At 44.6% G+C, this 27,682-nt stretch overlaps 1 protein-coding gene across 3 annotated transcripts in view; it reads right to left on the bottom strand.

Moving 5' to 3' along the window:
- Positions 1-27,682, bottom strand: part of EXOC2 (exocyst complex component 2) — a 129,306-nt gene that overhangs the window by 2,700 nt on the left and 98,924 nt on the right. For 2 of the 3 annotated variants that reach the window (XM_075417179.1, XM_075417180.1), the window contains 4 exons: positions 8,862-8,917; positions 5,627-5,749; positions 3,258-3,319; positions 1,472-1,531 (listed from right to left, as the gene is read on the bottom strand). In XM_075417179.1, coding sequence (XP_075273294.1) covers positions 1,472-1,531; positions 3,258-3,319; positions 5,627-5,749; positions 8,862-8,917 — 301 coding nt within the window. The other variant, XM_075417181.1, reaches the window with a different exon arrangement.

Here is a 27,682-nt window from a genome sequence, read left to right as displayed (position 1 = left end):
CCGTGTTCTAGGGAAGAATGTGTTCGCTGAACTTTTTTTTCTCTGTTTCAAAAAGCAGCCAGACAGGGCAGACGTATCACTTCGGCTTCTTGGCAAGCTGTGATTACTGAACAGCCAGGAACAGAGGACATTACACTGTGTGTCAGACAAAACCAACCCAACCCAGGAACAACAACTTCAACCACCGAATCAGTATCTGCTTCCTCAGCAGGTCCTCTGGAAGATGACTATGGCCACATTCATCATTATTGTACCATAGTAATGACTGCGAATGAACAGAAATTAACAGCTCTGAATTAGTGCCCAAACGTGTGTGATTTTACACAAACAGATGCAGATTACAATGAGCTGCCTGGAATGATGGCAATTATGGCCCAACGACCTGGGAAACAGAACAAGTTCCACTGTCCAGGGCTCAGAACTCCGAGGCAGATGTAAAAACGATGCAGTTCTCCATTCTCATCTGTCCCATTAAGCTCAAATGCTTGTGACCAAGTGAAAAAAAGTAAAATTCTACAGGTGTTTCGGAAAGTCTGAGTTGAAAGAACTCTCCTTACTCAAAACTGATTGCTATCTTTAATAAAGCGTAAGAGCTAAGCAAGGTAAGGAGGTATCTTTAGACCTGCTGTGGCCAGTGAGGAGTAGTTTGAATGAACAGACAGAGGACATCTGGAAGAAGGCACAGCCCGTAGACCACCAGCTGCACAAACAGTCTCTTCATGCGTCTACAAAATATTCTAAATTCTGGCTGGTACGTGCAAACCGATTCGATGCAGTTCAGTCCCTGAAAGTACCATAATACCAATCTCAAGTTCCAAACGTCTACGCTTCTATGAATGCACTCACTACAAATCCATCCTAGCTCTACCACACTACTCTTTACTAAGCTCTGCTTGTAAAACAGACCACCAAATACTAGGTTTGATGCATCAAAGCAGCTTGGTTGTCAAAGGTTGCGACAGTGGGGAAGGAGGAACCCAAACTTCTCCTCCTGATGTTAAGAACGAACCACAGACCCCTCATTATTACTAATTTTTTTTTTAATAAAACAGGTCAGTTTTAGAGTTCCCCATATATCAAGTGGCAAAAGCTTGGGCTTTGGTCCTTGGCCATTTTTTTTATTGCTGCTAAATTTAGTACGACGGGACAATGGACCTCACAGAAACTTTAACAAGGAAGGTCAAAATAGACTGAAATTACAAAATAAATACAAAGTTATGTTAAACTGATAAGACTAGGCGAGGCAAGAGGGATATGCCACACAGCCATCAGCTCTTCTGTGTAATTTAATAGGCCATGATGAACATGAACTTTGCTTATTCTTGACTCTGGCCAAAGAGCCTTCTGCTCTGTAATTCAGAAGGGTCAAATACAGCAAACATGAACCATCTTATAACAAAGTTCTGATACAAAAGTAAAAAGCAATGGCTCCAGAGACCAGAAATGAGACAAGAAGGTGCATTATACTCACTTTTTGTCAGTTCCACTTGAGAGCTGAGGCAAGGCTTCCAAAGCTTGCTTAAAGCTTGAGCTGCAAGGAAAACAAGAATACTCATATCCTACAAATCTCAGCATTCTCAGTTTCCCTCTATAAGTTCCATGGAGATAACCATTGTTATTTCAATAAATTAGCAAAATATTAACTTGACACCTGACATTTGCGTGCAAATCGAACATAAAGTGGTCATGGGTTCAAGTAGGTCTCTTGACGATCCTAGCATGATGTATGCCACACATCAACAGGAAATGTTCAATCAGCAGCTGGTTTAAGACTGCCTGACATCCTGGACTCTTCAAGAATTACAGATAGTTGCCAGCCTGTCTTCTGCCTCGAACTAAGTGACCATCGGAGTACGAAGCACAGATAAAACACTGACTTTGGCTTTCCGTGCTCAGTAGACAGGTTGTTTAATGTCTTCATCAAGGATCTGGATGAGAGGATTGAGTACTCCCTCAGTAAGTTTGCAGATGACACCTAGCTGGGCGGGAGTGTCCATCTGCTCAAGGGTAGGAAGGCTCTGCAGAAGGATCTGGACAGGCTGGATGGATGGGCCGAAGTCAATCGTATGAGGTTCAACAAGGCCAAGTGCCGGGTCCTGCACTTGGGTCACAACAACCCCAGGCAACGCTACAGGCTTGGGGAAGAGTGGCTGGAGAGCTGCCCGGAGGAAAAGGACCTGGGGGTGTTGGTCGACAGGCGGCTGACCACAAGCCAGCAGTGTGCCCAGGTGGCCAAGAAGGCCAACGGCATCCTGGCTTGGATCAGGAATGGTGTGGCCAGCAGGAGCAGGGAGGGGATCGTGCCCCTGTACTCGGCACTGGTGAGGCCACACCTTGAACACTGCGTTCAGTTTTGGGCCCCTCGCTACAAGAACACCACTGAGTTTCTGGAGCATGTCCAGAGAAGGGCAACAAAGCTGGTGAAGGGTCTGGAGAACAAGTCGTATGAGGAGCAGCTGAGGGAACTGGGGTTGTTCAGTCTGGAGAAGGCGACGCTGATGGGGGACCTCCTCGCTCTCTACAACTACCTGAAAGGAAGGTGTAGTGAGGCAGGTGGTGGTCTCTTCTCCCAAGTAACTAGCAATAGGACGAGAGGCAATGGCCTCAAGTTGCATCAGGGGAGGTTTAGATTGGATATGAGGAAAAATTTCTTTACTGACAGAGTGGTCAGGCATTGGAACAGGCTGCCCAGGGAAGCGGGGGAGTCACCGTCCCTGGAAGGGTTCAAAAAAACGTGTAGATGTGGCACTTTGGGATATGGTTTAGTAGGCACGGTGGTGTTGGGGTGATGGTTGGGCTTGATGATCTTAGAGGTCTTTTCCAACCTTAATGATTCTGTGACAAGGAGATCCTGCCAGTGTCTGGTTCTGTAGCCTCTCTGATGTGTCTGGCAGGTTCTCTGCCACGTACCTTGTAACACTGCTGTGAAAACTGAGTAAAACACAGCAACTTCTACTTTTCTCTTGTTTTAGCACCATTCTCCTCAGCAGCTGTACTGCTGTTAAGAAGTTTTACTTTTTTTGAGTGGAAAATACTAGTTTATGCCTAAAAATTCAAGTACAAAACAAAAAACGTAATCATTTTTTTTCAAGTGATAAAACCTTGCTAATAATTTTTTTTTTTTGTATATTTACACAGTAATATCACATTTTCTATTTGAAGCAAAATTTCTTAATCCTTAATTTACATTATGTGTTTTTGCATGTTTACTAAGGATTCCATTACACTGAAAAACCAGACATTGGAGCACATCTTACTTGCTTTCAGGTGTCAGGTATATGGCCACAGCATCTCTCAACGCACAGATTTCGAGCCTTGCCTGAAGACAGAAACACAGACATTGAAACAAGGACCCAACGTCCTCTCACCAGGTGAACACCAGCATCCCCACGCTGCATCCTTCCGAGAGGCTGCCAGCAGCCCTGCCTTCGAACAGTTTGTTTCCTGTGTTTCTGGTTGCCACGCTGCTGTGGCAGGAGACTGCCCAAAGGAACAATTTCAGACTTTTGGTTCAAGTCAACCTGTTTGCACGGTCACTACGCAGCAGCCTAAAAACATTGGTTTGTCTCTCAGTAACAGTAACAAATCTTCAGTTCTGTTCTCTCTCTTCTGTACTGTGATAGAAAGGACACTACCTTAATTTGCCTGGGGTGAGTGTGTTTTTTTTTTAAATTACATACAGTGAGCTTAACTTCTCACAGCATGGCTTGGCTGGGGAGGAAGGAAACAAAACAGCGCAAAAATCTGTCAATACACATTTTATTCTTGGCTTTCCTGTTGAATTTATTTTTTTTCCCCCCATCAGATGAGGAAGTAGAATGGTTGTGCTCTGCTCCTTGTCTGTCACCTGGTGGGCACACAAGCCTGAGGATTTTACTCCTGCACTGTCCTGGGTCTAGGTGTTGATTTTCACCTCGGCGAACTATGGTGGAGAACGAACTCAAAGGTTAAACACATTTCATAGATCTTCCTTTAGCCTTTGAAGAGCAATCACTATCATCACAAGTTTTACATGAAATAGAAACATACTGCATGTGAATAAATACTTAAGTCTTTTCATGTAAAAATGTAAAGAGAACTTCATCCAAATTCCATTCTTGTTCATCATAAAGATAAAATTTAATCCAGTTACCTGCTATAGAAATTGATCTACATTTAGACCCAACTAATGTGACGTTAACCTTCCAAAACAAAACTTTTTGTAACGCAACACAGACATCTAATTCCAGCTCTAATGAAAGGCTTTGGCTTTTAGGTCTTCCCCTCATCTCTCCCCTAGGTAGAAAGCCAGCTGAGATTTATGCTTTTTTAGTGCCAGAACTTTCTGGCACAAAATATGACATAGCCACCCACCAATTTTATACTCTCCACAGAATGCTGCACCTCTTTTTGTATGGTGCTCCAAGGTGAACAGGTTTGGACTTTCTGAAGTCCTACAGACAAGAGTCTGGAGTCTTTCCTACATTTTAGGAGGTAGCAGGACCATGGGGAAGCGTCACATTCTCAGGTACCTCAGCCTAGGTAAACACGGTGGAAGGGCAAACCCTGCAAAACTCCGAATCACGGGATGTGGCAATACAGATTCAGGCTTCTCTTGGATAATGGGTGTTTTTTGATCAGCCTGACCAGGCTCAGATCCCTCTCACGCTGCTGCTGTCTGCCAGGTAGGATTTTCTCCGTTCAGAGGAACAGAAAATGACCACGAGTGACAAATTTACAGAAGGGAGAGAAAACCCTTTCGATTACGGGTTTGGGCAGCAAGTTCACACAGTGGGTTGTCTGGTCAAACAAAATGATACACAGGTAGCTTTGCTGCTAGTCAGTGATTTGGTTTTAAATAGGCAATTTATTTATAGTTTTAAATAAATCAATCTTATTTGGCTGCGATCTTCCTCCATTAATTCTCTGCCCAATGCAATTAGTACCAGCAATTGGAAAATAAGGCTTGCAACTGGGTAATTTTTTTCCCATCATAATGCAAGAATGCTGTCATGTGTAATGGAAATTGGGAGTTTGCTATTCTTGCCTGTTACAGCCATAGCAATCACTAACTCAAAGGGATTTTTTTTAAAAAGGAATTTTTCTTAGAATCCTTCAAAACCCGCCCAATAGCACGTACAACCACCAGCCCAGCCATAAATGAGGACGGCGGTGTCAGAGCATCTGTTCTACCCACGCTGCAGCAACGGGCTAACGTCGAAATGGTGCAACAGACAAGTGACTCGTTTTGCAAAGACTTGCAAGAACCTACCGCATCCTATTTTTAAGATTTTAAAATCTCAAAATACCACTAAATTGTTTTCTCTTTTAAAACAGTTTTTTGATGACAGGCCAAAGGCAGTATTTAAGGATATTTCACACAGATACCATGAGGATGCTTTTTATCTCATAGAATACAGGGAACATTTTATCCACTTGGAGGCAAAGACAACACAAATATAATCCAACCCAAGAACCAGTATCCCAAAGCGTATTGATCCATCAATCAGAAATAGGTTATACTAATCCTTCTTATTTCCTTGTTTTCACTACTACAACAAATCCAACAAATCCGCAGCTGATACCTCTCCCTGTCATCCTCAGCTCTCTGGATTCAGATGTTTGACAGCACCGAGTACTCGGGTACCTGTAAAGCTCCGTTTCTGCTGAAGGACGAAACACACTGCATCAGTCGACTCAGCTCTTCAGAGACTGCTTCTACAACCCTTGACATGACCCGAGGAACCAAGTCTTTGGAAATGGTGAACACCTGGTTTTTATGAAAGAATAACCATGAGCACAATACCTATATCAACAGAAACATTTTCTACAGAAACATTTCAGTAAAAAGCATCAAACTCTTTGAGTGAAAGGACCACTTTGTTTTTATCAATGGATGAAATTTCAAAGCAGCTGGAAGATGAAGGATTTCTTTTGATGCTTGCCCTGCGCTTTGAGCGATCGCCTCTGTTAACAGCGACGTTAGCTGCATGATGTGTGACAATGACAGCTTTCCTGCAGTGCCCAGCAGCAGCCAGACTTCAAGATCTGTGCTCCGGGCTGACGGACGCAGGCAGTCAGGTGGCTTTCTGCTTCGTAGAGAGCACCTTTAATTCCGGGCTGTGGGACTGATTCGGTTACATATGCAGCTACTTTTTACCCACGTATTTTGCTATTTCTTCTAAAATTCTTTATATTTGACCAGTGTCAACTGGCTAGGGTCTTTAAGCTCTGTGGCAGAGAGAAGCCTTTGAAAGGGCCTGAGAGTACGGCGGTGTAACGGGTTTTCACGTTACATTCATTAGTTCCCTGGTACAAACATTACACCTTACTGTTTTTTCCACTCATCAAGACCATCTTTTTAACTGCTGCTTTGCACAACTTTTTAAAGTGGTACTTGGATCCTCCATCTGAGGTTCAGAATAGCAACTGTAACACAACAGCAACACAAAATTAACCATCAGATCTACACCTGAAGGAAAGCAGGAGGAAACCAACCTTCCTTAAAGGGAGCTTTAAGGAAGCGAGAAGTTGTTGGTGAATTAAAAAAAAAAAAAAAAAAGATATGATTTTTCTTCACAGAATTGGGGAAAATGCAGGCCAAGAGGATGAAATATAGGAGGAACTGAGATTCTAGGTTAGACAGACCAAACGTGTGTCAAGACCTAAAGATGATGATAAAACTGCACTAAAACTGCAGAGGGCTGGGGGAGAAGACGACACAAGGAACTGAAGATAATGTGATTAGAGTGGTGCATGGAGAAAAATGAACTGCACAGAGTTTTTAAACACTTGCCCCCCTCCTCCCCCATTTCTGCTTTAAAATTATCTAAAAAAAGTAAGAATTAATGGTCTTTTGCTAAAATACCTTTGCTTTATGTGAAGTTCAGATCTCATGTCTGACAAGGAAATGTAGTAACTGACAGCAGATATTCATACACATGTGAAAAAGTAAATTAACGGGGGGGGGGAAGGAAGAATGTAAGATTCCTACACAGTTTTCAGTGATTGAAGCACTGAATTCTGTGTCAGGGACCCCATAAAACTGACCGTTCCTGCACGATAGGCCAAGCACCCCCACCCCATCTACGTCAGCCATCAGCTGGGATCACTGACAACTCACAAACACAGCTTTTCTCAGCTGCACAAAACCTAAGTGCCATGCTTAGCTGTACGGTAAGGAAAACAAAAAAACCCCAGCCATAAACCAGTAGCGACCTGGGAAAGGGTCATCTTATTCAGCAGCAAATATTGCTGAGCAATGCAATGCAAACATACCAGGAACACACCTCAAAATCTGCTACTGAGAAGAGAACGCTCGTGCCCACAGCAAGCACTCTTGAAGTTACTCTACAGAATCCAGGAAAAAAAATTCTCAGCAACGGTGAATCATCACAAATTTGCAATCCGAAGCCCTTATTTTGATTTCAGTTAAATTCGAATTCAAAGGCAGAGAAACAATTTTCTTCCCACTTCAGTCCATGCTCGCTGTTCAGCTGATGGCTCGTTTTTTGCTGTTTCAAACGACAGAAACTCGCAGCCTTGCTAACTGCACCGAAATCTGACCCAGCTTACAGAACGTCACCAGAAAACGCTGGAAATGGGAGTTTCATCTTGACACGCTTTTTCGTATTTCTGTAATATTTCACATCTAGAAATTTGTGAGGCAACGCTATTTGGGCCAAAATCGGTATCGGTCTCCACGCAGTCAGCAAGGCCGTGCACCTTCCTGCCGCAGCGTTGTCACGAGTAGGCATGGTTACAGGATTAGCTCAGTCACAAAGGCTTCTGAATTTTTTAAAGCAAAACCTCTCATTTTCATTTGTATTAATTCCCAGGCCACTGACAAACAACATTAAAAATTAATGTCACGTTGGTGTATGTTTTTGGTGCTGCTTATTTGGAAGCGTTTGGTAAAATCAGCAACGCGTCTGGGAAAACTGCTGTAAGTAAATACTAAAACCGAAAAAAAAAAAAAATTGCAAGTGATGTTTAAAGTTTCTGAAAATATTTTAATGTATATGAATCCTTGTAACAAGGAGGAATAAAAGAAACAAAAACCTCAAGTGCATCTCATCAGATCTTAAGTAGATTGAAAAGGCAGAGCAGCTATGCCTGTGGTATTCTGAAAGGTAAGAGTGATGTTACTACCACTACTTGTAGCAGGAGCACCAGCAATCTGGTAACACTCTTGATGAATAGGAGGAAGGAGTAAGTAGAATGGAAGCTGTAATTTGAAGGACTATAGAAAATTCCTGCATATTATCACAAAAGGCCAAATAACTGCAGCTCTGAAAGCATATAATTTTAATAATCTTTTAATTTTAATACGCACTCCCTATCATAAGCCATTATCTACCTAAGTATTCTAAAGACGATTTGTGCTGTACAGAGACTATAAAACTTTCTGGTTTTAGGTTTCCACTTTTTATCCTCTGTACAAGAATGACATATATTGCTTTTCCACTCCGAGTGGTGTATGCTGCACATTTCTTCCAAAGCGAAGCACAAGCTTGTTTTTGTATGTTGTGGAAAATAAAGTTAAGCAGAGAAAGTGAGCATCATATCTATCTGTATCTCTCTATCTATATATTAAATCTGCATGAAAAGGGAAGAATTGAGCTTCAGACTTTGGCTTTCCTCTTCACCAGACAGCGGAAACAAAAAGGCGTAATGGAGTGCTACTGAGGATAAACAGGAACTGCTCATCTTCTTCTGCCTTTAGAAAAGCTGGCAGCTGCACCTTGGTTGGCTAAGCCGAACCCAAAGCACTTCCACCGAGGCACAGTTTGCAGGGGGGATGAAAGCCAGGATTCACCACGCAGAACACACTGAAATGATTCGTGTGAATGGAAGCATGAACAGCGTGAAGCTCTTCTCACCTCTGCGTGCACAGCAATGATATTCACTAACGCTTCTTTCAAATAGTTCCTGACACCTGAAACAAAGCAAACAGGATAATTGATTACTTTCATTCTGTTGGCTCAGCAAAGCCGTAACATTCTGCTGTTCAATGCTGTACTTTTTCTTTTCGTTCTTTCACTAGCACTTGTGCAATCAGAGGCAGAAAGAGAAAGTTCCATAGCCGCACCGCCAGTCTATTTCCTTTTTCAAATCAAATGGAGAAAGGCACATTTCCTTACAGCAAAAGGTTAAAAAAGCCAGCAGGTTCCTGTTTCGGTATTCTTCTTCTCTAGCAATCCGAGTTCACCAACTTTGCAATTTAATAAAAACCTAGCATTATTCAAAAATAAATTCTGGATGTCTTGCTAGAACACACAGGCCACGGCACAGAACACGCACGACAGCTCAGGAAGAAGCACAGAAGAGAAGGGGTTTTGTTTGTACAACAGACTTCAAGATCTCCCTACTTTCTCAGCTTCTCTGACTGTAAATTCCTATTACAGACAGAAACAGCAAGGACTCTTGTTTCTCTCAAGCAGTTCAGAAGATCTTATTCACAGCAGTTTATAGGAGCTGTCATGCCTTCACAGAAATCTCCTCCTGGGGAGGGTGGAGAAGGCAAATAAGCATTTTATTTACCAAGCTTGCCGATTTCTACTGAAAAGGAGCTTCTAACCAGAAGGACATTCCGCAGGGTATGCTTCAGTTCGGACAGCCTCTTAGTCCCCTCTGCTGCTGTCATTCTGGAGTAACTTCCTAAACCTGGACTCTCATTAAGATCTAAAATAGGCAAAAATCGAAAACTGTCCCATTTGCTTTTCTGGGCACTTCGCTCTGTGGGCAAAGGCAAATTAGAAAGCATTTAACTCGTTAAAGGACGCATAAATTGGAAGTGCAACACAAAGTAATGAGAGGGTTACGACCCACATGACCCCAACTTGTGATTTCAGTCACTTTAGCACGAATAAAAGCAAGTGCAACTTGAAGCACTTGACAAGAGTAGGATGAAAGGCTGCGAGGAGCCCCCTCGCCTGAGGTACGAACACTTCCACTGGAAGGACATGGAGCTGTTGGATTGGGGCCAGAGGAGGGCTACAAAAATGATCCGAGGGCTGGAGCACCTCTGCTGTGAGGACAGGCTGAGAGAGTTGGGCTTGTTCAGCCTGGAGAGGAGAAGGCTGCGGGGAGACCTGATTGCAGCCTTTCAGTGCTTAAAGGGAGCCAATGGGATCCTGGGGTGCATCAAGAAGAGTGTGGGCAGCAGGACGAGGGAGGTTCTCCTTCCCCTCTACACTGCCCTGGTGAGGCCCCATCTGCAGTCCTGTGTCCAGTTCTGGGCTCCCCAGTTCAAGAAAGATGAGGAGCTACTGGAGAGAGTCCAGCGGAGGGCTACGAGGATGAGGAGGGGACTGGAACATCTCCCCTACGAGGAGAGGTTGAGGGAGCTGGGCTTGTTCAGACTGAAGAAGAGAAGGCTGCGAGGGGACCTTAGAAATGCTTATAAATATCTGCAGGGTGGGTGTCAGGAGGATGGGGCCAAGCTCTTTTCAGTGGTGCCCAGCGACAGGACAAGGGGCAATGGGCACAAACTGAGGCACAGGAAGTTCCAGCTGAACATGAGGAAGAACTTCTTCCCTCTGAGGGTGACGGAGCCCTGGAACAGGCTGCCCAGGGAGGCTGTGGGGTCTCCTTCTCTGGAGATATTCCAGACCCACCTGGACAAGGTCCTGTGCAGCCTGCTCTGGGTGACCCTGCTTGGGCAGGGGGTTGGACTGGGTGACCCACAGAGGTCCCTGCCAACCCCTACTATTCTGTGATTCTGTGATAGGAAAGATGGGGACAATCTGTTTAGCAGAGACAGCAGTGACAGGACGAGGGGTGATGGTTTTAAACTAAAACAGGGTAGGTTTGGGCTGGATAGAAGGAAGAAATTCTTTACAGTGAGGGTGGTGAAACACTGGAACGGGTTGCCCAGAGAGGTGGTGGAGGCCCCATCCCTGGAAACATTCCAGACCAGGTTGGACAGGGCTCTGAGCACCCTGATCTCGTTAGCGGTGTCCCTGGGGGGTTGGACTAGATGACCTCCGGGGGTCCCTTCCGACCCAAAACTTTCTAGGATCCTGTGATTGCCCGTGCCCACACAGCGCAACGCGCTGCAGCCTGGCGCCTGGAGCAGGGGGTGCTCCCCGGAGGGCGTCAGGGCTCTGCTGCGAGGGTGCCTGGGGGACAGCCCAGCGGGAGATGCCGAGCAGCGACTCTCGTCCCAGCGTGCGCCCAGGCCCGGGTACCAGCACAGTCCCTGTTCTCGAAGTTCAGAGCGAAGAGGCAAGCTTCAAAGACTTCACGGCTCTCACTAAAGCGGTTTGGTTTCTGAACATACAAAAGAATTCAGATCTTTTTAGAAGCAATGTTCTGTTTTCACTCTGGAAGAGATGCAAATAGCTGAAAAAGGTAAAGAAAAACACAAACCTTTCCCCACACATTCCAAAACATCTCTAAGGCCCTTTCTTGCTGTCTTTATTGTTTTCCTTGAAAAATCTCAGTCACTCTTTCCATTTAAACTAAACCAACAAGTCAAACAGCACAGTACGCTAGGTTGAAAGCTTATAATTTCTTGTTATCTTAGTGATTTTTTTGCAACAAGGAAGGGAGGGAGGGAGGAATAAAGCAATACCAGAACTTTTATGAAACTGACTTTTTTTTCTCCTCCCGTAACCTGCAAAACAAAGCAAGAATGCTACACACCAGTACTTGAACCACACCAAAAGATCACAGGTTATATGTGGAAATGCAACACCCCCTTCCTTTTTCCTCTTCTGCTGTTTTCCTCCTCCTGCTTCGCTCTGCCCCAGCTTAAATCCCTCGCAGGCTTCACATTGTGGAGGACAAAGTTTGTACCGCGTCCCAGCAGCCGACGCGAGGTGGCCAGGCACCGCATGGCGGTACGCAAACCACACCCACCGGCACCGGGCGAACTCGGGAGCTGCTCTGCCCTTAGCCTCAGGGTGCAAAGTGTCCATTTCTGTCTGCAAACCGATGCGGTGCTCGGCTGCTGGCTGCCTCCCGTGGTGCCAGCAGGATCTCTCATGTGGAAACCACGCGTTTTTACTTTTGCACAAACGCTGCAGGAGATGGAGGCTTTGACCATCCCCCTTCTCTGTGGGTACCTGAGCACTGCCACATGTTCATGTTACTCTCCAAGATTTCACTCGTGAACTCGGCAGTGTTTCCTTGCCCCAGCTGACCGTGCTCCAGCAAAGCATCTCGCCCGAACCCCGGTACAGCTGGGGAGCCGTAGGGAGACGGGGAGAGCGTGGGCTGCTGTGTCCAACGGAGCGGGCAGGCGCGTGTCCTGCAGGGAGGACCAGCTGGCTGAGCTGCCCAGAAGGGCTATCACGGAGGCAAGCGAAAAGCTGGACTGTACAGAGGCTGAAGCAGGTGGGCTGTGTAAGAGGGCGGTGTGGTTCTAAAGAAGAATCCTCCTTTCCCACCCACCCCACCTCAGCCTGCCTCTTGTCATGCGATTTGGCTCAGGACAGGAGCTGCTGGTTCTGAGAGCACCCAAATTAAAGAACTTTGGACTGTGCCAGTAAAAGTTGCCTATGGACTGTGTCTGTGGAAACCTTCCACAACACAGGTCTTCAAGAGTCAGTCACTGCGATTCCATCACCAGGTACCATTCATTCCTCCAAGCACGAAATCCTCACGTCAGCAACATCAGCGCCACGTGTGAAATACCACTGTCTGGTGGGGCACAGCTAAGACTGAGACATAAATGAAGATTTTGTAACAGAAGATTTCAGAATGCATCGACCAAATGGCACTGAGATGGAACCTACAGCAAAGATGAAGTCACAGCAGCTTAGCACTGGATGCTGCTGGCCCATCCCAGCTGTAAGGCACAACTGCTGACTTCAACGTCAGCGAAAGGGCATACGCAGACATATTTTATCTTGCATCCTTGTTCCACATACAAGGACAAACAGGTGAGCTGAGAGCTTAAAGGACATTATTTGTTGCAAACCCAGTCGCACTAATTAGGGGTTCCTGCCCTTTCACAGCAGGTCCAGTCCTGCTGTGACTGCAGGATCAGGGCACAAGATCAAGTATCTCCTCAGTTTCTTAGACAGGTTTTGCAATTTAAGATCAGATAATTCAGCACAAACTGTGCAAAGCTACGCAGTTTAGAGACAGTCCATGTATATGAAACTGTAGTTGCCTTAACTGCAGCATCTAATACTGTGTCCAGTTCTGGGCTCCCCAGTTCAAGAAAGATGAGGAGCTACTGGAGAGAGTCCAGCGGAGGGCTACGAGGATGATGAGGGGACTGGAGCATCTCCCCTACGAGGAGAGGCTGAGGGAGCTGGGCTTGTTCAGCCTGGAGAAGAGAAGGCTGAGAGGGGACCTTAGAAATGCTTACAAATATCTGCAGGGTGGGGGTCAGGAGGATGGGGCCAAGCTCTTTTCAGTGGTGCCCAGCGACAGGACAAGGGGCAATGGGCACAAACTGAAGCAGAGGAAGCTCCAGCTGAACATGAGGAAGAACTTCTTCCCTCTGAGGGTGCCGGAGCCCTGGCCCAGGCTGCCCAGGGAGGCTGTGGAGTCTCCTTCTCTGGAGATATTCCAGCCCCGCCTGGACAAGGTCCTGTGCAGCCTGCTGTGGGTGACCCTGCTTCGGCAGGGGGGTTTGACTAGATGACCCACAGAGGTCCCTTCCAACCCCTACTATTCTGTGATTCTGTAATACCCTACAAGACCTTGTCTTGGCAAGCTAAACAAACCCAAGATGGAAAGAAGACGCAACTGTGCTCCAAAGCACCAGGCAGTGGAAGCAGACGGGGAGAGAAGGGAGAACGGGCTAAGCTGAAGAACAACACTGGCACAAGAAAGCAAGGTATAAATGAATTGACCACCCCTCAACTTGGGCTGGAAATGAAAAGTAACTGTGTAACAGGCTTGCTCTCACTATGCTGTTACCTATGCAGTGTTGTGACAACCATTGCTGCCGCGGAGGCAGCTTCCTATCATGAACAGAGCAGAAGTAAAAAGGGTATTTCCCCCCAGCCCTTCTTTTTTTTCTTACTTGTGATTTTCATTTCTGCATGTGGAGACAAAGCCAAACATATCTGAATGTCAGGACCTGCAGGCATAGTTAATAACTATACCATATTTTGAAAAATAACAATTAAAAAATATCCAATTTCTGATTTATATGACTGCTCTGTTTGTGGTAGGCTTTGTTGAAGCCAAGTATTACTTTTCTGGAGTATGATTCACTGGAAATACAAGCAGCGGCATCCAACTGTGAATTTGTTGTGAAATTCACTTCAAAATGAAAAAATTCTGTCTAGAACAGAATTTTTGTGCAGCTTTCTCTAGGACTCTTCAGCAGCCCACGCAGTTACAGTTTTTGGGAGGCCACGCTGCCAGCCCTATTATGCAGCACTGAAAGCTAACGCACCATGTAACTGTAGGTTGCGACTATTAGGCTAATCAAGTGAAACATAACATTCTTCAGTCTAAAACACCTCTTATTTAGCATACCGACGCACAAACACAATGCCTTTCCATAGCTTCTGACAGAAACGTGTTAAAGAAAGCCTCAACAAGCCCTTGCAATTTCTCTCGGGAAAATGTTATTATTCTGTTACAGCAAAAGTGGCTTCCACTCCCACTCTGTTCCTAACAGCGAAGCCTCGACTTGCCGGAGCGCTGGCTGCCACTAACAAAGCCCCGGTGCTGCTCTACAGAAAAATGGATGGGAAGACTTCAGACATAAAAATGAAGGATGGTTTCATCCATCAACTGTCACAACGGCTGACAAACTTTAGAATGGCACCTTCCAGTTCTGGGCCCTCCACTGTACTTTTTACTGGTGAAACATCTACCAAGATTATCCGTTAAATTTAATCTCCAGTTTACATCACCTATTAATACTTTTTTTTTACAAATGAAGTATGTCGTAAAGTCTAAACCAACACGCAATTTTCACAACACCATAAAGCTGTAGCAAGGACGACTGTGTGAAACTATGGGAAAAGCAGAAGGGAAAAAGATGTGTGGTTCTGAGGAGCAACAGAAACTAAACTTGCAGCTTGCCAACGCGGGAGTCGTTCAGGAGATCTTCAGACGGCGTAGTGCGACCAGTTGTCCCACATGTAGTTCTCAGAGCTATGTTTCCCCCGAGTACTCAGATGACAGCGTTCTACTACGAAACCTCCAAAGTGACTGAATGAGCATGCGAGAGCTGGAACTGCCCTACCATATGTGTAATTTTAAGACACAAAGCTACAAAAACTTGCACGCACCGAGAGAGCAAAAGCTGCACACACGGTAAAACTGAACTCCTCAGGATGCTGCTTCTGTGCCAGCAGCCAACATCAGTCTTCAAATGTTCCCAGCCATTCCAGAGTAACTCGAGGGGGAGAGAGGATATGAGCATCCAACATTTTTATACCTTCTGCAGGTTCAAGAGTCCACAGCATGAAGTTCAGCGAGGACAGCTGAAACACACGGGAAGTCTTAACCCAGGCAGCTTGGGTTCAACGTACTTTAACTCCTGTGAGCTGGGAACCCCATCTGAGATGGACAGCTGGGGAGCTAATCTTGCTGCTGCCTCTTGCTGAGCAAGCTTGCCTGGTGTGCAAAGAGGAGAGGAGGAAAAAAGCACACAACTGTTTAGAAATAAAGCACGTGGTGTCAGCAGGTACCTCTGCTCATCGGCAGTAAACCACAGCAGACGTGAGGAGGAGAGGCTATGAAGGGTGAAAAGAGAGTCCTGAGGGCAATCCACAGCGAAATAAAGATCAGGCAGGAACGTTAAAAGCTGCTGCTCTTCTGCAGAGGCGTTAGAACAGCCATCTGCAGGAAGTTCTACAGTTTGTCACTCAATTCTGGCTGGTTTTTGGAAAGCAAAGAAAGAGAAGGATCCACCAAAGAGGACAGAAAGGTTCTTTGTACGTCGACCAAGCTCCCAGTCCCGTTTCAAGACTGAGTTGACTGGCTTATTGGAAACTGTCTTGGTTTGCCAAACCCAGGACAGAAACCTAAGCTCCGAGGGACCGAAACAGCAATGAGTCTCGGGCAGGCACAGAGCCACCGACTTAGGAACCAACGGGGAACATTCTGGCCTCTGTAGGAGGCCAGCACTCGCATGGGCAAGCGACTGCTGCTGGTGCTAGCGATGTTTCTTAGCGCTTCTGAAAAGACAGCACTAAATTTGTTGGCCTCGAGGCTTGAGCATGACTTGGTAGAGCTCAGAAATTTGATGCCTGGGAGCCTGAAATTTCAAATTTCAAACCCATCCAACTGTATGCAATATTTTTACAATTTATTGTTCTGTTTGGCGAGTTAAGCCAGTAACAGTCAATCAATCTGAAGCCTTTTTGTTGCCCGATTATTTTTTTTTAATCAAAACTTTCCTAAAAAATAACAACAAACAGAATTTGGTGATCCAAAGAGATTAATATTTTTCATACCTAGCTGCACAGCACCGATACTTGACTGTTCCTGGACATTTCATTTGCTTATACTGATAGAGAATTTAGAAATAACAACCCTTAAAGGAGGATGAATGGAAAAAAAATATGATCTCAGCTGCACTGTTCTAAGGCAGGCACCTGCTTTTAAAATTATTTGGTATATATTCTTCACAATTACATTACAAGCTCTTGCCAGATTTAACGGAATCGATGCTGGAAATGTTCATCTCCAAGTTTCAGACCCATAGTGCCAAACTTTACAGCGAGTCACACACAGAGTGTTTTAAACTGTATGTCAGTTAAGCTCTTGCTGCTCTTCTCTGAGCTTTTAATCTGCTATATGAAACTGCTGGAAAAAAACCACACACATCTACTGCGAGTCGTTAATCAGTGCTGCGCAGTGCACATTAAAAAAGAAACTAATGAATGGTGTCCACAAAGCCATGCAACTTCGTTAAACAGTCTGGTGTTAACTGTTAAATTTCCTCCAGGTTCTGGCTGTATCACAGCTGAAGCAACAGCAATATTTGAGAGCTGCTTTTAACTACAATTATTCTAGCGTTAGATGGATGCCTCCCGAGGAGCCCAGCTGCCCGACACATACCACAGAATTTCACTTTTAGGTCTAACCTAACCCGTAACTTCCGACTAAAATCAAGTAATCTCCTTTTGAAAACTAAAAATACAAACAGGTAAGGCAGAACGGGTGGGAGGGGGAAGAGGCACTAAGAAGCGAAACGCTGTCTGAGGTCGCTGCAGGTCAGCGGAGCAGTCAGCGCTGTCTGCATGCAGAACTTGCTAGAAGAATTAAAAAGAAAAAGCTGTGCAGACGTGCCCTGGTTAAATTTCAATTTAACAGATTTACAGAATAGCTCTAGGCTTCCCATGCTTTCAGATGACTCCCCGACACCTCTCGGAGCACGATGAAGCTCTATCAACCACCTTATCCCAAGAAATGAACAAGAGGCAGCGCTGAAGTGACTAGAAGAGAAAATTACAATGAACACCAAAATATTTTTATTTTTAGTATGCAGCATTCCAAATAAACACGACCTATAATATACCTGACATGTAAACTATTTCAGACACTCAGGCTATGCAGTATGTACAGTAAAAAATGTTTTACATTATGTTGGTATTGTCAAGCTATTGCAATATATCAGTTTATTGACTCTTCCAGAGCACTTAAACTGGATTAAAAAAAAAAAAAAATACAAGTAATTCAGATCTAGAATTAAGCTCCCCAGATGACATGAAAGAAGAGGGTGGCATCTGCTACTCACGAGCACCAAGAGCACACCTGAGGCTACATGAAATGCATTTAAATCAAGGTGCTGTCTCCCAAAACTATTTAGAAATCTAACATTTATAATCAGGGAAAATTGGTGCTGTCTCCCAAAACTATTTAGAAATCTAACATTTATAATCAGGGAAAATTGGTGCTGTCTCCCAAAACTATTTAGAAATCTAACATTTATAATCAGGGAAAATTTAATGCAGCTGACAGTCTGTTTAATTCAAACACTGGAATTGACTGAAATAATTAAAATTCCATTATGAACATAAACTTTGTATATTTCCAGAACAACAAACTGTATTTGCCTCATTAGAAAATGCCCTGAATTATTGTTTCTGGAAAATAACTGTAAAAGCTAGCTACTCGTGGAAGAGACAGAACCCTAACCTGTCTGCAGGCATGAGCCTCTCGTGAGCTGCAGCCCTGCTACGTGAGCCTGTCGTGCTATTTCACCCCCACCCACACAGTGATCTCATCTAACCTGACACCCCGCAGAGGCTCAGAAAAAAAGTTTAAAAAAAAGTAGAGATGTGACTTGGAATTTCCCCATGGACATAAAGCAGCTCACCTCTACTCTTACAACAGCACGCAGGTTTCTCCCTTCAAAGGCGGCTGATAGGAAATCGGCTTCAGATACCAGTACCACCAGCGGCCCGTTTTCTAAATTAAGGCAGCTAGACAAGCCTGCTTGCTCCTTTCTAATTACTAAAAATGGATTTGCTATCACACTTTGTTACTTGCCCCGGATGAAAACATTTTTAGCAAACTGTTTGTAGGATGCTACGAGCAGAACACTTTCATCCGGCAGCAGTTCTAAAAATAAAAGAACTCCACCAGGTGATAACCTTCACCACCACACAAGCTGCTTTATTTATTTACTATATTCCCCCCTCGCTTTGACTCACAAATAATTTTCAAGTTGATTTTAGAAAAAGCTAGTAATTAGTAGCTGCCAAAAAAATAAGTAAGGATGGTTTTCATTTAGTTATTGCTTCTGCTTTGCCCCAAGACAGACATACGGACGCTACCTTTCAGAGAATTAAATGGACGTCACCATGTTCAGTAAATCCCTTACTCCACAGCAAGATTTATGCAGTCTGATCAATAACACTATTTTTACTGTCTCCAAACATGATTATATGTATTTAAAACAAGATGTGCGTAGTATATTAACAAATGAATCCACCCCCTCTAAAAGAAAGGGTAAAGCTGGAGGAAAGTAATTATTTTAAACCAGTCTAGAACCAGAGACACAACTACAATGTTCAGACTTTTATGGATCCATACGATACATCTGAACCAACCGAACTGTCTGACAACTGCTCCAGTGTTGCTAAAGGAGGAAAACCCACTCAGTGGCTCCAGAACCTCATTTGAATTTAACCAAGAACGTAAAATTTTTCACGAGGCCACTTCCTGCTATTGCTGGAAACATTCCCTCCTTTAAACGGAGATGGATTTCAAGGTACTGACTGTTGTTTTGAGAGCACATTCAGAAGAAAATGTGAACGTGTAGGCAAACTGGAAACTCTCTGGAGAGATTACCCACTTCTTTAACCACATTTCCTGTTTTTTAACCCATTTGTCCTAAGTCAGTCCTTAGACTACTGACAAAAATAGATACAAGCGTGCTATAAATAGCTCAATAGCAGGTCTTTCTTGGTAAAACTGAAAATGTTTTGATAATTCTATTGTTCTTACTAGCTCCATACTAATTAAACTGCGAATCAGATTCATGTTTCCTTGAAATTCTTCTCTGCATAGCTCATGGTAATTATAAATACACAGCACCTGAGGAATCAGGGAAAAAAAAATCGTGAGGACTAATAGTGACCTAAAAAATAGCTATCGATATTCAGCATTTAATTAAGACATTACTGGTAATTTGTGCAGGAAAGTGCTTTCAGAAAGCACAGTCCTGAAGCAAGGGACAGCAGAGCCCGACTGCCGAGAGCCACAGCCCCGCCAAACACTGCGAGACGTGAAGGCCAGGGTGCTACCATCTTTGCGTCAGCTGCCTTGCCTTCATCTTCAGCCACGACGCTGTGTTGATGGACCACAGCGAATGTCACTTGAAGTGTCACTTGACACAAGCAGCCACAAAACTACTTTCCAAAATCCTTCAACACGAAGGCTTTCATGACTTACATTACTTGTAGGTTTTGAACTATTTTAATTCGAGCAACAGAAATGAAGTCACGATGTTCAAAGAACCTGAAAGTTTCTGTGTTTCAGATGGCTTGAACTAGCAAGAGTTGTAAAGACAGCCAATACTATGATTAATACCTTTGTCTATGGATGAACTTCAGTCTACAGGAGGAGAACACCAAGAGGATGATAATGGTTCTGTACCCTTACGCATACCCCAAACTAAGATGTTCTAAAAGCACAAGCTCCTGAGGCTGTTCTGAACTTCGTACTACTCCATCCAAACTTCCAGAAGGATCTGAGGGACAGCCAAAGCCGTCTGCAATCCAGATACTTGCTGCTTTCTGATCCTTACCACACACACGAAAACACCCTGCTTCTTGGGACAGAATATAATCTGCTTCATTATTAAGAAGATAAGGACTGAAACCCGTAAAGGTCAAAGACCACAACAGGAAACGCGAAGCCCAGGAGTGCTTCACTCGGGAAGAACAGATGTTTGCTGGCACCTAATACTTCAAAGGTGTGCAGGCAGCTGAAGGCCAGTTTGATAAGTATGCATTTTCTCAAGAGAGTTTTGAACGAGATGGATTTACTTTCATTTCCTCCATCAAACACAGTAACAAAGCGTAAAGGGCCTTCTACCAACCCAGACCTGAAGGTCACGAGGAAAGGATGCTGCACACCACGCTGACAATTGAACCATAAAGACCCTCAAATTACAGAATCACAGAATAGTAGGGGTTGGAAGGGACCTCTGTGGGTCACCCAGTCCAACCCCCCTGCCCAAGCAGGGTCACCCAGAGCAGGCTGCACAGCACCGCGTCCAGGCGGGGCTGGAATATCTCCAGAGAAGGAGACTCCACAGCCTCCCTGGGCAGCCTGGGCCAGGGCTCCGTCACCCTCAGAGGGAAGAAGTTCTTCCTCGTGTTGAGACGGAACTTCCTGTGCCTCAGTTTGTGCCCATTGCCCCTTGTCCTGTCGCTGGGCACCACTGGAAAGAGCTTGGCCCCATCCTCCTGACACCCACCCTGCAGATATTTGTAAGCATTTATAAGGTCCCCTCGCAGCCTTCTCTTCTTCAGGCTGAACAAGCCCAGTTCCCTCAACCTCTCCTCGTAGGGTGCTGCAGAATAAGCCAAATTTCAACCCATTAATCTAGTAACAAGAAATTTAATTGGCAAAAGAAAAAAAAATAATCAAAACCCTCTCAACCAAACAAAAAGCCTATGCACTAATGTGAAAAAAACCCTACTTGGGCACTTATAACCATCCATTTCTCTTCATCTAAGCGTACATGGGTATCAGCCCACCCAAATCACCAGCTGTAGACAAATGCATCAGTGACCCTTAGCTGAGCTCAGTACTTGAGATACACGTCCCACAGAAACTTGTCTTGTTGTCATTTAAATATTAACACCGTTGGCCGGCACAGTTACAGCCATTAAACGGCGCTCTACACGCACAGTTGTCCCACCAACCTGTGGCTAGAACCCATAAAGGTGACCTTGAGACACAGTAAGAACACAAACCCTTCGCAGCCAACAATGTGCCGCCCTACAGATATAGCAACACTTTAAAAAAACAAAAATCTTACCGTTTCTACTTCAGCTTTAACAGTGTTGGGGCTGTGGAGTCTTTTTTTGGTTGAATTTAAGTGGCTATATCTCTCTGACTTCAGGGGAAATCCAAGAGTATCAAATAATCACAACTGCCAGATGTTTAAAGTAGCTGGCTTGAAGTAGATGAAAAAAAAATGGCACTACGAGAAAGGACGGTCACCCAACTACAGCGTAAGACCTACTACCCAGAACAAAACCTTTGTTCTTCCTGAGTGGGAAAAAGAGGTTCTGAAGAATGAAATGTATGTGAGAGATTCTTAGATACAACAAACCCTCCTCCTTGACATGAAAATGAATATATCTCAGGATACCTCCATATTACCCAAACTTTTCCCCCCGGCAATCCATTAGCTGTCGGATGGCTTCCCGAGCAAACACTGCTTCATTCTCCCCAAGGAAATTTTTTAACAAATTCCCTCCTTCTGCGCCCCATAATTTTGAGTATATAACAGTCACAGCATTGTGTATAAAAGTTACTAGATTTCCACTACAAGAACAATTCTAATGCTGAAGGATTTTCTTTTGATAAAGCAGAGAGTGTTAATAACCAACTTGTAAGGGGCTGAAAAATCCACACAGCCCGTGTCCCTGGTAAGGTCCCACCGATTTCAGCAGTTTCTAAGGCAGGGTTGGGATACTTCTGTGTATATCCAAGAAATCTGGCAGAGGGATAACTTAACGGCTGGTTTCTGGCCACAGAACATTCTGAAGTTTCCAATGCCTGTGAGCAAGAGAAACACAGGCCAGACACAATATTGCATATAAGAGTGGACAGGCTGCTTCGTATATATATTTGATATATATTGGACATAGCTTCAAAGCAAGCTATCTGCATCAGTGGTTTTCTCATGAAAAAGTTAGAGCACGCTGACCAAAAAAACTGCTCTTCTGCCTAAAAGCTCTCTTTGGGGTGTTTTTTCAGATTTAAGAAAAATAGGGAATCACAGAATCACAGAATCACAGAATAGTAGGGGTTGGAAGGGACCTCTGTGGGTCACCCAGTCCAACCCCACCTGCCAAAGCAGGGTCACCCAGAGCAGGCTGCACAGGACCCCGTCCAGGCGGGTCTTGAATATCTCCAGAGAAGGAGACTCCACAGCCTCCCTGGGCAGCCTGGGCCAGGGCTCCATCACCCTCAGAGGGAAGAAGTTCCTCCTCATGTTCAGACGGAACTTCCTGTGCCTCAGTTTGTGCCCATTGCCCCTTGTCCTGTCACTGGGCACCACTGAAAAGAGCTTGTCCCCATCCTCCTGACACCCACCCTGCAGATATTTGTAGGCATTTATAAGGTCCCCTCGCAGCCTTCTCTTCTTCAGACTGAACAAACCCAGTTCCCTCAACCTCTCCTCGTAGGGGAGATGCTCCAGTCCCCTCACCATCCTGTGGATCCTCACCAAACTGTGGAACAGAGCAGCTGGTGGGTGGTGGACGTACGAAGAGTATCATCATCTTGTAAAACTAGTACCTACGCTCTCCTGAAGCCTGCTACTCCTGTTGTTCCCAGTACTTCACCCTGTCTGTCGTTCAGCAACATGGAAGCATTTTCCAAATTCTTCACCCGTGAGCCGCTTAGGAAAAAAGCAACCAACTGTACCTCTTCACAGTTCTGACCCAGGCTTCCAAAAGCCCGAGTGGGACATCTCCTCCTGTTTGGTGGCCCTCGCCCACCCCAGACCCGTCTCTCGCTCTACAGGGGTGCAGGTTAATGCCCAGTTGCCTGTCCAGACTAACCCCTTCACACTGCCCCGGGTATCTCCATACAGGGGGACCGATGTCGTGGCATGAAGAGTCAGTTGAAAAAGATGTGCTCTGCAGATAGAACAGCGCAGCTGTATGCACCATAACGCTACAGAACCACCCATCCAGTGGGAAAAGCAAGTCACTGCTTTAATTGTAAGGTAAACTAAAAATCAACATCTCTATCAAAACTGAGAAGAGCTGAATCCAAAAACCTCCAGCAGTATTTCCTTTCATTAGCACAAACCAAGCATAGCCTGCAAGAATATTCATTTATTTCTTTCAAACACATCATTTTTAAGGCATCCTGAAGGTGTCCTTTCATGATTTTATAAAACCTAAAATTATTAAAACCTTTCAAAACACAGACTCACTTAGGAAACTCTGTGTTCTTCTTGTAATTCCTGAAGTCAGTGGTGCTGTAATAATAGCCTGTCATATGCAAAATGACAGCAATTTCATAAATGAAGAATGGGCTTAGAGATATACTATGTTTATGAATTTACTTCAGTTGTCACTCAAATATTATTATTCTAACAAATGAGAAAACTGAAGCCAACTGCTCCAAAAGGGACCAATTTCACAAAGAAAGTATTTCGAACGGTACAGACACTAATAATTTCAGTGTCCTGTTATGTCCTGCATCTGTCTCACCTTCCAGCTACTGAACAAAACCACCCCTCGCTCACCAGTGAAACACGTCCTGCATTTCCTACAGTGACTTAGGACAGATATACTTTGGTAAGTCAAAGAAAAGGCAAACATGGCAAAAGGAAGTAGAATATGGACTTTTTAATTTTTTTTTTAAGTCAGAAGCTTTAAAAGTCGTGCTTTGAGCAAAAAGATTACTGGCAACAGTAAGAGACACAATTTTCCTGTCTTCTACAGTACAGTTTTGGTAGCGCAATTAATCTTTTTTTTTTCTTTTAAAGTTGTTATTTCTGTTGAACTCCATGAGAAGCACAATGGTAACAAGCAGGCACCACAGAAATACAAAACCCCAATACTTTTGGAACCTGACTCTGCAAAGGTCCGTGAACGTTCTCCACTCAGAAACCGCAGGCGCCCAGTCACCACCCAAAGAAACCACCCGACTGCCTGCCCATCTTTACGTACGTTCTTCCAAACTGCTTGGTGTACCAGTTGTTGGATACATGGAATTTTTATTTGTCCTTAGTAACTAAATTCAGCAAATGGGCAACCAAACCAAAGCATCAAAGCCAGGGTGTCAGCTTACAAGCAAACCCCAGGCAGTGTTTTGTAGGCACAGTGGAGGTATCGACTCCTGGGAAAGCACTGGCCGAAGAAAGGGGCCTTGGCTACAGATGCGGTGGGTGCTTTGGGAGATGCAGTAGGAGGCTGTGCTCTGCTTCATTGCACCAAATTCTCAAATTTGAGTTCCATGGTAAAATCTATGTGGTTTTTTTTTCACAGACTTGGTAACTTGCGATGCCCTTGAGGAGGCAGTCATCATTTTGACTTTCAACCAGTCCTTACTTCTACCACGGTACCAGTTTAAAACCGTACCATGGACTGCAGTCAAAGTGACGTAGATCAGCAAATTGGTAACAATTACTCACAAGAGTACATCTTAAATTTATGGCAAAAAATGACACAAACTGAATTTCATGTAGAATTATATTTATCTGTCTGTTTAAATAAGCAGTGAGTTGGAACCAGGCCACAGCAGCTTTTACAGATGTTACGGCAGTAAAAAAAAAAAATCAAACCCAAACCAAAACAGCCCCCAAACCAACAACCAAACTAAAACAAACAAAAAAACCTTACTGCCCTCTACTCTGTTAGGAAAAAGAAAAAATGAGACAAAAATCAAAAAAATCTTTGCAAGACACACAGTATTCAGTGACACTGCACGTTTATCCTGTTCATTAGAGTGAAGGTGAGAACTCGCCCTGGCTTCCAGTTTTACTATTTCATCGTTTTTCACTTCCAAGTTTCACTGAGTCCCTACAGCATATTGAAAAGGGCATGAATTGAAAAAGAAGAATGTCTTTGCCCGACCTGAACAATAGATCCTTAAAAATTGTTCAAGTCCAAAACTAACATTTGGAAGCTATCTGGACTCAGGAGTGACCCACAATAACTGGAAAGCTTAAGATTTTTCACAGTTCAAAGTGAAGGCTTTTAATAATTTTGAATTACTTCAACTGCTGAACGAGTCCAACATTATAATTTCATCCACACATCAATAAAGTTTAAGTGTTTCATTAAATTTAAATTGCTATTCGTCGCGCAAAGATATTTTAAGCTAATGAAATGCTTTTTATTACAACGGATCTGCTGTACCGTTAGAAGTCTATCACATTTTCCCACTTAAAAAGTAAGAGTTCAAGGGCTTGGTAACTTGGCTACAGAGAGAACACGCTCCAGGCTGAATTCTGTATAGGCATTTTGTACAGAAAGCTGAGCTTTTTCGTTACGCTCGAATTTTCACCTTCAAACCCTGGGCTGCTGGGTTCTCACGCCGGCCGGTGGCACGGTGTATCGTGGCGACCGGATTCAACACGTCAATAACTATGGCATCTTTAACCACTGCATGCATTCAGGGATTAAAAAGTAATCGTTTTTATCACTCCTCTTTCAATTCCATATTGTTTTTATACTTGACCATGAACCCCTTCCGCAGCATTTCAAGCTGTAACAACGAGCATGAGCTGACCTGGGGGTCTGCTGAGGGCATCCAGGCGTTTGGACCTCTGCTGCTGAGCTGTCTGGGGCAAACCCCAGGTGTTTTCAGAAGATTCTCTGCATCTGCACAGGTGGAACAGGAGGAGTTGTACCGCTGTATTCTGTATGGCCCTGGGAGAACCCCCCCAACAAGATACTAAGCGCCTTTATCAGGGGAGAACCCACGGTGTTATGGATTGCTTTAACTAGTGCTGTGTCCAGTTCTGGGCTCCCCAGTTCAAGAAAGATGAGGAGCTACTGGAGAGAGTCCAGCGCAGGGCTGCGAGGAGGAGGAGGGGACTGGAGCGTCTCTCCTACGAGGAGAGGCTGAGGGAGCTGGGCTTGTTCAGCCTGGAGAAGAGAAGGCTGCGAGGGGACCTTAGAAATGCTTACAAATATCTGCAGGGTGGGGGTCAGGAGGACGGGGCCAGACTCTTTTCAGTGGTGCCCAGCGACAGGACAAGGGGCAACGGGCACAAAATGAAGCAGAGGAAGCTCCAGCTGAACCCGAGGAAGAACTTCTTCCCTCTGAGGGTGACGGAGCACTGGAACAGGCTGCCCAGGGAGGCTGTGGAGTCTCCTTCTCTGGAGATATTCAAGACCCGCCTGGACAAGGTCCTGTGCAGCCTGCTCTGGGTGACCCTGCTTCGGCAGGGGGTTGGACTGGGTGACCCACAGAGGTCCCTTCCAACCCCTACTATTCTGTGATTCTGTATGCTAAAGGCTGACAGGACAAAACTACTCTCTCAGCACAGCAGCGTGAATTATAGGAACCACGTGGGCAGCTCCCTACACAGACAAGTCTGATAACGTTGATGCAGATCAGTTTACTTGGATCAACAGCAAAGTTCTAACTTGGAACCTCTCATTTAAAAAACATGCACAAAACTCTGAACTGTTATGATTTGAGCTAGAAGATTATGACTTGGTTACAACAAGCAGCACACAAACCCCTACTAGGATCAACCATTCGCCTAAATGAGAGCCACAGCACCTATGAGTAAGTAACACCACCACACTAAAGTTTCCCAAATATTAACCATGACCTATAGCTGCTTCTTGACCTCACAGTGCTCCCATGCACATCTTTCAAAACCGTAACTATGACCTCAATATGATCTAATAAACTCTTCCACAGTTTAAAGTTCCACAGTTTCTAGAGCTTATCAGTCTGCCTTGAACCGGCTTTTCAAACAGGTGCCTTGCTTTCCACGTTATTATTTCAGCAGCACTGACAACCTCAAAACAGAAAACATAATCCTATACACTAGCCAACACAACGTGAAAAAACACAACTGTTCCAAGCGAGCAAATATATTTAAAATATAAAATATGAGATAACCCTGAGAATGCATTCAATATCTCAGCAGATAAATGCTGTAGAGTAGAAAAATCAGTTCTGTCAATAGAGCAGGCCAAGACCACACTGACTGACAGCCACGCAACAGCGGCGTGAGCTGGAATGCCTTTGGGATCTGCACAGAAACTGCCAAAGGGACTTTAAAACAGTTCTGGGGTACAAGCAGAGAGCAGCCCCGAGGTCTTTCGGCAGCAAACACTGTCCAGCTGGATACTAGGTCAGAAATAGCAAAGCATCTACAGTGACCACGCCTGTGAAAACGGATCTGTGTCAGTAGAGAATAAGCCCAAGCTAACCAGCTCTGCTAAGGAGGCTGAGACTGACCCAACACCACAGTTTGGGACTACAGGTAATTTTGCTTTTCATGTGACTTACCTTCCCCACTCTGCTTGTTTCATTACACCTCGGTTTGTTAAAGCTTGTCACAGAAACTACCTTGAGAATTACCAAGATAATAAAAATCTCG

The sequence above is a fragment of the Opisthocomus hoazin genome, chromosome 3 (assembly GCF_030867145.1).
Source record: "Opisthocomus hoazin isolate bOpiHoa1 chromosome 3, bOpiHoa1.hap1, whole genome shotgun sequence".
NCBI lineage: Eukaryota > Metazoa > Chordata > Aves > Opisthocomiformes > Opisthocomidae > Opisthocomus > Opisthocomus hoazin.
The sequence above is the reverse complement of the archived record's forward strand: the minus strand, read 5'-3'. Positions and strand labels throughout refer to the sequence as shown.